This window comes from Ovis canadensis, chromosome 9, assembly GCF_042477335.2.
Source record: "Ovis canadensis isolate MfBH-ARS-UI-01 breed Bighorn chromosome 9, ARS-UI_OviCan_v2, whole genome shotgun sequence".
NCBI classification, from domain to species: Eukaryota; Metazoa; Chordata; class Mammalia; order Artiodactyla; family Bovidae; genus Ovis; species Ovis canadensis.
In genome coordinates this window covers 24125590-24138305 of record NC_091253.1, presented here as the reverse complement: position 1 = coordinate 24138305, position 12716 = coordinate 24125590, and the positions used below count along the sequence as shown (strand labels likewise).

General features: G+C 49.2%; 1 protein-coding gene across 1 annotated transcript; it reads right to left on the bottom strand.

Moving 5' to 3' along the window:
• Window positions 1-6681: 6681 nt before the first annotated feature.
• Window positions 6682-8253, bottom strand: CCDC166 (coiled-coil domain containing 166). Its single transcript, XM_069599738.1, has 2 exons — window positions 7813-8253; window positions 6682-7719 (listed from the first exon to the last, which is right to left on the bottom strand). The coding sequence occupies exons 1-2, from the start codon at window positions 8251-8253 to the stop codon at window positions 6790-6792; spliced, it is 1371 nt and encodes a 456-aa protein (XP_069455839.1). The 3' UTR covers window positions 6682-6789.
• Between the last annotated feature and the right edge of the window lie 4463 nt (window positions 8254-12716).

Below are 12716 nucleotides of genomic sequence, written 5' to 3'. Positions count from 1 at the left end.
CAAGAAAAACTCCTAGAGGGGAGGAAGCGCCGCTTCCGGCTGCGGGACAAGCACTTCCGCTGGGGCGTGTGCGTCATGGCCGCTCCCATCTGGCTTAACTTGTGGAGTTCCCAGGTGGGTTTACCTGCGGTTACTCGCCGGTCGGTTAAGGTGCTGCTGCCGGCCTGACTCTCCTCCGGGCGCTGGCCCCCACCGTCATCAGGCCCGAGCCTGTTTCCGCTTCCGTCCGCGCTCCCTGGGCGGCCGCGTCCGTGTTTGGGGCAGCCTCCACTTGTGTGAATTCAACCTGGACCGCCCGGGTGGGAGCTGCTGTGCCCCTCTGCCTGCTTAGTACCAAAAAATACTCTTGCTCAGGACTCCTTCGCAGGTGGGAGCCGCGTGCTCCTGCCTAGCCCATCGGCCGAGATGACTGGCGCTCTAACTCAGGAATCGCCTTGAGTTTTGCATTCTCCGTTTCCACTCTCCCCGTCTCCCCCGGGGCTACCATTCCTTCCTCCACTCGACCATCTCAGTGGCCAGTGGTCGTCTCCGTCTTCCCTTATCCCGTCTTGCGCAGGAAAAATCTTTCTCAAGTTTAGCCACCACAAAAGGACCTGTCTTTCCTGTAAAACCATGGGATCTTTCTGAAGGTTAGGAAAAGATTCTTCAGTTTTTTTTTCTTCTAGAAGCATTATAGTTTCATCTTTAACATTTTGGTCCAACATCGATCTTGAATTATTTTGGTTTTGGTACGAATTACATTGATGCCCTTGTCATAAAACACGCTTAACTGGGGGATTCCCTGGCAGGCAGGTGGTTAAGCTTCCCCTGTTTCACTGCTGAAGATCTGGGTTCATTCCTTGGTCAGAGAACTAAGTTCCCACAAGCTGCTTGGCACTACCAAAAAACAAAGAAACAAACCCACCTAATTGTATGGGTGAGTCTATTTCTGCACTCTCTGCTGTTTCATTGATCTATATATTTATGTCTGTGCCAGTACTACACTGTCTTAGTTACTGTAGTCTTAGAATCAAGGAGAGTGTAAGTCTTCCAACTTTGTTCTTCAAGATGGGTTATTCAATGTCGTTTGCTTTTCCATGTAAATTTTATTTTCATTCTGTTGATTTCTACAAAACAAACCCCCCCCCCCAAAAAAGAAAAAAACCCTGCTGTAGTTTTACTTGGAGCAGTGTTGAATTTCTAGATCAGTTTAGGGAGAATTGATAATACCCATAAGCAGCAGACATCACTCTATTTGTTTCCATCTTAAAGTTTGTAGTTTTGGGAGTAGATGATTTGTTAAATATATTCCTATGTCGAATGTGTGTTTTTTCCCACACCACCAAGCAACTAACTGAATTGTGACACACTCTACCTGGAGATGATGTCAGATACCACAGGTTAAGGGCTCAGTCCTAGAAGGCTGCCTCTTTCCCCACACTTGAGATGCCAAACTTAAGTCCAGGTTGTCACTTGTCCTTCCGACTGGCTATAGATCTGGAGGTTACCACAGCAGAGACTGTGGGTTTGATTAGTTTGCTAGAGTGGTTCACAGAACTCAGAGAAACACTTTACTCACTGGATCATGGTTTATGATCAAAGGATAAGCATCAGAATAGCCTGATGGAAGACACATAGCGAAAGTACGGGGAAATGGCTGAGAGCTTCCATGGTCTCTCCAAACACTCTGCTCTCCTGAATCACCATGTGTTCATCAGCCTGGAATTTCTTGAACCCTTCCAGCGCTGGATTCCCTCACTCCAGGGACTGGAGATAAAACCAACCTTGTGTTAATGGGATAAACTCCACTTGGACATGATACAGAGTTCTTTTAGTAAATGGCTGTACTGGGCTTCCTAATGTTTTGTTAAAGACTTCTGTGTCTGCTTGTGAAAAAGTATTTTTGTATGTTTCTTGTGATGTCTTTATCAGGTCAAGGCTTTGCTGGCTTCATAACACAAGCTGGAAAGGGTTTGCTTTCCCTTGTTCTCCTACAGGCTTCTAAAACTGGTATATTCTTCCTTGAGGGTGTGGTAGAGTTCATCAGCGAATCAGCTCAGTCCAGTGTTTTTTCTGTGACAAGGTTTCTTTTGTTGGTTTCACAAAATTATGTTTATAAGGGAATTTGTCCATTTCATCTGAGTTGCTGAACTTGTTGGCACAGAGTTGGTCAGAGCAGAAGTAACACTACTCTTCATGTCTGTAGGATCTGTAGTGTGACCTCATTCTTTCATCCCATACGTGTGGAACCAGGCATCTTCCTCCTGCTGGCCTTTTTCTTAAGATGTTTTGGAAACTGTCCTCTCCTGCATCATCAGGAATAGCTCAATGGATATCTGAAGCAGGGCTTCCTGCTTCACCTGGGAAAAACACAAGGACTCACTGTGGCCAGAGACTTTGGGATCCTGAGGAGGGTGATTCTGAACAGATCTGGGGGAAGAAGCTGGATCTGAGCAGACCAGGTCTGCATGGTTTTGGGGGAGTTCAGTTCAGTTCAGTCGCTCAGTCGTGTCCAACTCTTTGTGGCCCCATGAATCGCAGCACGCCAGGCCTCCCTGTCCATCACCAACTCCCGGAGTTCACTCAGACTTGCGTCCATTGAGTCAGTGATGCCATCCAGGCATCTCATCCTCTGTCGTCCCTTTCTCCTCCTGCCCCCAATCCCTCCCAGCATCAGAGTCTTTTCCAATGAGTCAACGCTTCTCATGAGGTGGCCAAAGTACTGGAGTTTCACCTTTACCATCATTCCTTCCAAAGAAATCCCAGGGCTGATCTAAAAGTTTATTGTGATCCACACAGTCAAACGCTTTGGCATAGTCAATAAAGCAGAAATAGATGTTTTTCTGGAACTCTCTTGCTTTTTGCATGATCCAGAGAATGTTGGCAATTTGATCTCTGGTTCCTCTGCCTTTTCTAAAACCAGCTTGAACATCTGGAAGTTCACAGTTCACATATTGCTGAAGCCTGGCTTGGAGAATTTTGAGCATTACTTTACTAGCATGTGAGATGAGTGCAATTGTGTGGTAGTTTGAGCATTCTTTGGCATGGCCTTTCTTTGGGATTGGAATGAAAACGGACCTTTTCCAGTCCTGTGGCCACTGCTGAGTTTTCCAAATGTGCTGGCATATTGAGTGCAGCACTTTCACAGCATCATCTTTCAGGATTTGAAATAGCTCCACTGGAATTCCATCACCTCCACTAGCTTTGTTCGTAGTGATGCTTTGGGGAGCTTGTGGCTTATTCTCAAAACTTGGTGAAGGATAATGAAGCCCTGATGGAAGAATCTGATTTTGGGGGAAATACCCAAGAATATCCATGTGTGCAGTGCTGTGGGGGTGTGGGCTGTCTGTCCTGGTCCCATCTCCTGGGGAGGCATCAGAGTGGGGTCTGATCCCCAATCATCCAGTCAGGTATTTGGCTACGCTGTTGGCTTTCAGCCATAAATGGATGGTCTTGGCCACCATTTGGTGGTAGCCTGTGGCTTGCTCTCTGGAACGTCTGAGTCTTTTGTATGGCAGAGGGGACACAGGACACCCAATGGTTTCCTTAATGATGCTGGCACCCACCCCACTCCTAAATTCCCTTCCATTGTGGAGCAGGCATGAGTCACTGAGGAGGAAGAACTAAAATCCTGTTATCAGCAGGTTCTAAGTCAGGAAGGTGTGATGGAAATCTAAAGCATTCCAAGGGTTGGGAGGACAGTCAAGATATCTCCATGAATTATGAGTTCAAATGTGCATTAACACGTCTCAGGTGACCACTAAATGAGAAGAGTGTGACTGTCACACAAGCGGAGAAACAAATGAAATCAGAGGGAGGAGGGTGCAGCTGAAACACAAAGGGAGAAATACAGAAAGTATAAAATTAACTGATAAAAATGAATACTTCTATTAACACTGCAAAGAAACCAATGTAAAATATGCTCTGAACTTAAAAGACTGAGACTGTCAGACTGTATTTTAAAATACTAGAATGAGAGGGATGTGGGTTCAGTCCCTGGTTGGGAAGTTGAGATCCCACATGCTGAGGGGCAACTGAGCCCATGCACCATAACTAAGGCCTGATGCAGTCAGAAACAGATAAATAAGTAAATATTAAAAATAATAAGATACAAGAACCATATATACTGATTCTAGGGACACATCTAAAATATAAAACTGACACTGGTAAAAAAGGGGTACAAGACAACTCCCCCCCCCAGAAGCTGGAGTCCCCATATTACTGTCAGGCTGTGGGCAGCAGTGAACACTGCAGACTGATGACAGAGTCAATGCACAGAGAACAGCCAGTAGTTCTACACGCGTATGCAACTCATAATTGCTTCAACACACATAAAATAACAAAGAACTACAAAGAAATTGACAAGTGCCTACTCAGAGCCGTCTCTCAGGGAGCTACTTCACAGAAACTAGTGGGCTAGAGGTCCTGAGGACCCAAGGTGTACAGGCAGGAGGGTAGTGAAGTGTCAGTGTTGGGAAGAGGATTGTGGACTATGCTGCTGTCCATTAGCTTCCTGGTTACCAAAACACTCCATTGATTTAACACCACAAATTAAAGCAAAGGCTTGAGCAAGGTCCACAAGTCCCATTTAATGGAAATGTGTCTTAAGTCTCTGTTGTTTAGTCACAAAGTTGTGCCCGACTCTTTGCTACCCTATGGACCTGTAACCTGCCAGGCTCCTCTGTCCATGGAATTTATCAGGCAAGAATACTGGAGTGGGTTGCATTTTCTTCTTTAGGGGATCTTCCAACCCAGGAATCAAACCTGTGTCTCCTTCATCTCTTGCATTGGCAAGCAGGTTCTTTACCACTGAGCCACCAGAGAAGCTCTGAGTCTCTGTTACTTTTTAACAATTCCCCCTCTATACTTTAAAAAAATTCTTTGCTATTCATTTTTGGCAAAAAAGGAGAGTCATTTTTGGCAAAAAAGAGTTGTCCTATAGGGGATTTGAATGACTGCATCCCTACTCTGCCTTTTAACACATTCCTCTGTCCCCTGTATTTTGTATCCTGGTAGTTACAACTAGAAGCTGGATTATATGAAGGTTGTTTCTAACACTGTATAGGTTGCTTGGTGTAGATGCTACTGTTTCACACCAGAAGGCACGTCATAGCTCACTCTTAGTAAAGTCAGGGTCATTCATGGATTCAGGGATCAGCTAGACTCACTTATTATCCTCATCAAATTCCACCCATAGACTTCAGCAACCATCATGATTGAGTATTTTTTCTACACCTATATTAGGTGCTGTATGTAATTTTCCTTCACCAACAATTTGTTTATCCTGACATTCAGGTCATATGGGAAAGGCAGACTGGGTGTGTGATTCTTTGTTTACCAAATTTTATTATTTATTCACTTGGCCCCTTCACACAGCTTGTGGGATCCTAGTCCCCAGTTCAGGGATTGAATCCAGGTTCCCTGCAGTGATAGCCCAGAGTCCTAACCACTGGACCATCAGGGAATTCACAATTTAGCAATTTTTAGAATGCTAGATTATTGTATTTTAAGTTCATGTATTTTATGTATTTGATGTGTTTCGATTCAGTACATCGTTTTTGATGCTGAAATTGTTGCGTTTTTGGCCAATCAGAACCCTTCACTTTGCTACTCTGAACTTCTGGGAGCAACTTTGTATCTTGCACCAATTGCCACGGACTCAATTTGTTTTACTTCCTTTCCCAAATCTATAAAGAGCCCCTTTAAAATTGATATCAGTTCTGAGAACTTGACTGTCCTAGATTTCAAACAAACTTTCCCCAGAGAATTTGTGTTTGCTGCTGCCAGGTGCCTCTGAGGATTTTCAACCTAGAACCAGAATATTTAACTAAATTTCCAACGGCGACGTCGGGGTGCGGGGGTGGGGCCCAGTTTGAAAGCTGTGGTCTGAACTCCTTTCTCCAAAGGGCCCAGGTCCGCTGGACACGGTGACACGGCCGCCTGTGGAAACCCGGGAGCCCCTAGGGGTCTCCACGCCCAGGCGCCCTCTGGCTGCTCTCGCTGAGGCCACGTTGCCAGTCCGTTCTTCCGACCCCGTGAAACCTCGCTCTGCGCTTGGCTTGAAATCCCTACCCCTTCTGCCAGCGCTGAGGGTGCGTAGGGCCTGGTCTCCCCCACGCTTACCTACCTGATACAGCCTCGAGGAACGCAAACCACACGTGATGGACACCGTACTAACTGGCCTCCACGCACTGGGTCTGACAGCGAAATTAAAATTAAAAATTATCCCCGGAATTCCCCAGTGGTTAGGACTGGGCGCTGTTGGGGCCCAGGTTCAATGTTGAATCCCTGGTCGGAGAACTGAGATTCCAAAAGCCGCCCAGCGGGGCAAGAAACAAAAAACTCAGTAGGTTAAACATAAAAACTTCCGTGACTCCCTTTGGCACCGGAACAAAGCCCAGGCCCTCCGATGGCTCCTAAGGGCCTGAGATCCTCCACCAGCGTCTCCGGCCTGCCAGACTCCCTTCCTGCTCTCATACTACCTGTCCACGCCCCCGATGTCCATGTCTGCCACCAGACTATCAGCCCTGTGGGCAGGACGGTGGCGTGGTCGTCTCCCTCTGCCCCTGCCAGTGCAACCAGCTGTGGAGTCCCGGTAGAGAACGACCAGCCTTGCAGGTTGGAAACTGGAAGCCATAATGAGTGGCCCCTGCGCTGGCCAGAAACGCTGGAGAGCGAAGCAGGCGGTGTCAGAGCGGAGAGTGGTGGAGGGAGTCACGCCTTTATTCATAATCCACTCACCAAACCCGCCTCCTGGACAGCCCCTTTCCCCGCCACCACCTGGCCTCACTAGCCCTCCTCGAGGTAGGTTCAGGCTCTCCCGGAGGCGGCTTCATCTGCAGCATAACGGTCGCCGTCTCCTTCGACTGGGAGAGGATAAGAGCCCGATCTGGGGACGAGCTTCCCAGAAAGGATGATGTTCTGTGAGGCGGCACGCAGTGAGGTCCGCGAAGAGAATCGAGAGTCCGGTCGGGACGGTGTCAAGGACGCGACCCCGGAGCCCGGGCCGTACGGGATCAGGGATGGGCCTCGGGAGCCTGGGCGCGACACGGACAAGGACTGGACCCTGGAGCCCACGTGCGATGGGTCGTGGGATGGGACTCGTAAACTGGCCTTCGAAGGGGCCAGAGACAGGACCCTGGAGCCAACACGCGATGGGACCAGTGACGGGACCCTGGGAACTGAGACCTTCGAGGGCAGGGACGGGGTCCAAGAATCCGCGCGGCATAAGACCTGAGACGGGTTCTGGGAGGCTGAGACTGATGGGACCCGGAAGGTCGCGCTCAGCGAGGTCTTGGAGGGAAAAGACTCGGGGTCAGAAGCAGCCGGCGATGGTTCCCAAAGCGGCGGGCCCTCGGGGCCTCGGCGCAGCCAGCCGTGCACGCGCGCCAGGTCGCGCGTGTCCTCATGCTCGCGCCGCAGCTGCTCGCGCTGCTCCAGCAACTGGCGCCGTGTGTCCTGCAACACCTGGGCCCGGCGGAGCAGCCGCAGCAGCTCCTGCCGCAGGCGACCATTGTCCACTCTGATGGCCTGGGTGTGTGCCAACAGCGCGCGCGCCGCCTCCCGCTCCGCGCGCCGCGCCAGCGACTGCACGCGCTGGCGCGCCTCGCGCTCAAACGCTGCCTTGTCCTCCAGGAAGCGCCGCTTCACGCGGTGGAGCAGCTGCGTGTGCTCCACACGCATATGCAGCAGCTCGCGCTCCAGCGCCCGGATCCGGGCCAGCTGCTCCAGCTGCAGCTCCTGCGGCCAGGGCGCGGGTCAGCGCCGGTCCGCGGCACGCACCCACCTCGCCCGGCCCCCGCCCGGCCCGCCCGTGGGCGCGCGCGCACTGGCCTTGTAGGGCTGCAGCTCCTGCACCTGCTGCGCCATCCGCGCCGCGCGCGCCTCCATCTCCAGCAGCTGAGCGCGCACCCCGTCCTCACGCCCGCGGTAGATCGACGCCAGCTCTGCGCGCTCCCAGTGGATCTGCGAAAGGTTCACGCGGTTCTGCTCTTCCAGCCTAACGATGGCGTTGGCGCTGCGCTGCGCGCGCGTGCTCGCGTAGCTCGCGTAGAGCCGGTTCTCCTCGCGCAGGCGCGGCGCCTCGCTGTCCAGGAAGTCGTTCTCCTGCAGCACTTGGTCGACGCGCTGCTTACAGGCGTCCAGTTCCTCAGAGAGCAGCTTGTGCTCACGCTGCAGGTACTGAGCGCGCTCCGACAGCGGTGGCTCGGCGCCCTCTCCCGCCGCGCCCCCCCGGCGCCCGGCGCCCTGTCCGCGCTTCTTCTTGGGCGCCATGAGTCTGGGCCCCCAGCCCGCTCCTCTAACTCAGCCCTGCCCCTACCCCAAGCCCGAATGTTCTGGCGAGGTTGGACGCGTCTCAGCGTCACGAAGCTGCGGGAGGCAGAATCAGGAGTTTGGGGTCATCAGGGGTCAGGGTATTGTCGCCAGCCTTTACTAGTGGGCTCCTTCCGGACCTTGGCTGTCAGTCGGGGTTCCTCCACCCTTAATAGTGTTGTCGGTCAGCCGGAACTGTCTCCATGGAAACAGAACTTAGTCGCCCTCCCCAACTCCAGTCGTGTTGCTTGCGCAGCACCTCCCACCCTCCGCCGCCACCGCCCCGCTTTCTCCATTGCCCCTAGCTCCCTCACTCGAAGTTGGTGCGTGATGGCCCGTGTGCCTGCCCTGCAGAGATCGGAGTCCAGACGGGCAGGACTTCGGCTTTCCCCGGAGGACTACACTGGGCTTGCTTCTGAATCTAGCAGACCCAGCAGCAGCCGGAGTAGACCCCACTCTCCACGTCCAGACAACCCTTTTGCAGCCCCTGCGCCAGTGGCCGCCATATGAGGAGGGTTTCGCCAAGTTCTTGGCCTCCCCCACCGCACCCTGCCACACACGAAATCTCCGTGTATCCTGTCAGTACAGAACGGTTCCTCACAACTTTTCATCACTCCGAGACCCAGTTTTCCTCGAAGCAGTTCGTGATTCCTTCCTCCCCTCTCTGGAGCCCTCTAGGAGTTAGGACTGCTGGGAAGGCCAACCCCATACGGAGGCCATCCCCTGGTCAGGAGAGCTTTTCTCTGGGATTTCCTCTCCTCAGCAGGCCCATGAGGCATCTGTTCAGCTCAACCCACCAACCTGCCCTTGGTCTTCCCAGCCGGCCGGAGTGGCTGGACAGGCTTCCCATCCTGTCTGATGCTTTTGACAGGTAACTTAAATCTCTACCCATTTCTGCCCTGCCTTCACATAGTTGGGTTTCTGTACCCCTGTGTCCACATAGGCTACCATAGGGACAGGTTCAAGAATTGATGACTTGTAATGTTGTGAGGAGCACAGTTTAGGAAACCACATGTGTAGGAAGGCTTGCCTTCAACAAGCCTTAGGAGATTGACTTCAGAGCCCAGCACTTTGCTCCAATGGCTGGACTTGCTCTAGTTAGTTACATGTGCACCAAAGGTGGGGCAGAGCTTCTTAAAATTAGGAACACACTTGAAGCATTGTCCTCCTTATAAAAATGTATTTTATAAGTTAAAATAAAGTGCTAAACTTTTAACAATGCAGAATTTCCACTATCTTCACGTTAAAAAATTTTAAAGAAATACTGACTCGTAAACTCCTAAAACAGCATCTTAGTGTTGGCCTTAAATGATCTGGGCTTCTTACAGAAAACTGGGGAAAACCTAAGTAGACCAGGGTAAGAATCAGCCATGACTCTGCAGTGGGGGCTTCACCACGCCCATTTGGTACCCCTTCTCCTCCAAGCCTGGCATTCCTGACCAGGGTCTCTCTACCTCCAGTGGCAGCCACCAACGCTCTCTATCGCATCACCCTGGGGCCTTGCCTGGGGCCACAGTCACCATTTGACTGATGGCAAAACAGACTGCAGAGCACATGGACCAAACCTTGTCTAACTCAATGAAACTATGAGCCATGCTGTGTAGGGCCACCCAAGATGGACAGGTCATGGTGGAGAGTTCTGACAAAACATGGTCCTCTGGAGAAGGGAATGGAAAACCACTTCAGTATTCTTGCCTTGAGGACCCCATGAACAGTAATGAAAAGGCAAAATGATAAAACACTGAACGATAAACTCCTCAGGATAGTAGGTATGCTACTGGAGAAGAGTGGAGAAATAACTCCAGAAAGAAGAGACGGAACCAAAAAGAAAACAATGCCCAGTTGTGGATGTGACTGGTGATGGAAGTAAAGTCTGATGCTGTAAAGAGCAATATTGCATAGGACCCTGGAATGTTAGGTCCACGAATCAAGGTAAATTGGAAGTGGTCAAACAGGAGATGGCAAGAGTGAAGACTGACATTTTAGGAATCAGTGAACTAAAATGGACTGGAATGGGTGAATTTAACTCAGATGACCATTATATCTACTACTGTGGGCAGGAATCACTTAGAAGAAATGAAGTAGCCCTCATAGTCAACAAAAGAATCCAAAATGCAGTACTTGGGTGCAATCTCAAAAATGACAGAATGATCTTTGTTTGTGTCCAAGGCAAACCATTCAATATTACAGCAATCCAAGTCTATGCCCCAACCATTAATGCTGAAGAAGCTGAAGTTGATCGGTTCTATGAAGACCTACAAGCGCTTCTAGAACTAACACCCCCAAAAGATGTCCTTTTCTTCATAGGAGACTAGGATGCAAAAGTAAGAAGTAAAGAGATACCTGGGGTAACAGGCAAGTTTTGCCTTGCAGTACAGAATGAAGCAGGGCTAAGGCTAACAGTTTTGCCAAGAGAACACACTGGTCATAGCAAACACCCTCTTCCAACAACACAAGAGAAGACTCTACAGATGGATATCACCAGATGGTCAATACCGAAATCAGACTGATTATATTCTTTGTAGCCAAAGAAGAAGCTCTATACAGTCAGCAAAAACAAGACCAGGAGCTGACTGTGGCTCAGATCATGAACTCCTTATTGCTAAATTCAGACTTAAGTTGAACAAAGTTGGGAAAACCACTAGACCAATCAGCTATGACCTAAATCAAATCCCTTACAATTATACAGTGGAAGTGACCAATAGATTCAAGGGATTAGATCTGATAAAGTGTCTGAAGAACTATGGATGGAGGTTCGTGACATTGTATAGGAGGCAGTGATCAAGACCATCCCCAAGAAAAAGAAATGCACAAAGGAAAAATGGTTGTCTAAGGAAGACTTATAAATAGCTGAGAAAAGAAGAGAAGTGAAAGGCAAAGGAGAAAAGGAAAGATATATCCATCTGAATGCAGACTTCCAAAGAATAGCAAGGAGAAATAAGAAAGCCTTCCTCAGTGATCAGTGCAAAGAAATAGAGGGAAACAATAGGTCGGGAAAGACTAGAGATTTCTTCAAGAAAATTAGAGATACCAAGGGAACATTTCATGCAAAGATGGGCACAACAAAGGACAGAAATGGTATGGATCTAACAGAAGCAGAAGATATTAAGAAGAGGTGACAAGAATACACAGAAGAACTGTACAAAAAAGAGCTTCACGACCCAGATAATCACGATGGTGTGATCATTCACCTAGAGCCAGACATCCTAGAATGTGAAGTCAAGTGGGCCTTAGGAAGCATCGCTCTGAACAAAGCTAGTGGTGATGGAATGCCAGTTGAGCTATTTCAAGTACGCAGAGATGATGCTGTGAAAGTGCTGCACTCAATATGCCAGCAAATTTGGAAAACTCAGCAGTGCCCACAGGACTGGAAAATGTCAGTTTTCATTCCAATCCCAAAGAAAGGCAATGACAAAGAATTTTCAAACTACCACACACTTGCAGTCATCTCACATGCTAGCAAAGTAATGCTCAGAATTCTCCAAATCAGGCTTCGACAGTACGTGAAAAGAGACCTTCCACATGTTCAAGCTGGATTTAGAAAAGGCAGAGGAAACAGCGATCAAATTGCCAACATCTGTTGGATCATCATAAAAGCAAGAGGGTTCCAGAAAAACATCTATTTCTGCTTTATTGACTAAGCCAAAGCCTTTGACTGTGTGGATCATAACAAACTGTGGAAAATTCTTCAAAAGATGGGAATACCAGACCACCTTACCTGCCTCCTGGGAAATCTGTATGCAGGTCAAGAAGCAGCAGTTAGAACTGGACATGGAAAAACGGACTGGTTCCAAACAGGGGAAGGAGTACATCAGGGCTGTATATTGTCACCCGGCTTATTTAACTTCTATGCAGAGGGCATCATGCAAAACGCTGGGCTGGATGAAGCACAAGCTGGAATCAAGATTGCTGGGAGAAATATCAATAACCTCAGATATGCAGATGACACCACCCTTATGGCAGAAAGCGAGGAAGAACTAAAGAACTTCTTGGTGAAAGTGAAAGAGGAGAGTGAAAAGGCTGGCTTAAAACTCAATTCAGAAAACGCAGATCATGGCATCCAGCCCCATCACTTCATGGCAAATAAATGGGGAAACAATGGAAACAATGATAGGCTTTATCTTTTGGGGGGCTCCAAAAATAACTGCAGATGATGACTGCAGCCATGAAATTAAAAGATGCTTACTCCTTGGAAGAAAAGCTATGACCAACCTAAACAGCATATCAAAAAGCAGAGACACCACTTTGCTGACAAAGGCCTGTATAGTCAAAGGTATGCTTTTTCCAGTCATGTATGGATGTGAGAGTTGGCCTATAAAGAAAGCTGAATGCAAAGAATTGATGCTTTTGAACTGTGGTGTTGGAGAAGACTCTTGAGAGTCCCTTGGACTGCAAGGAGATCCAACCAGTCCCTCCTAAAGGCG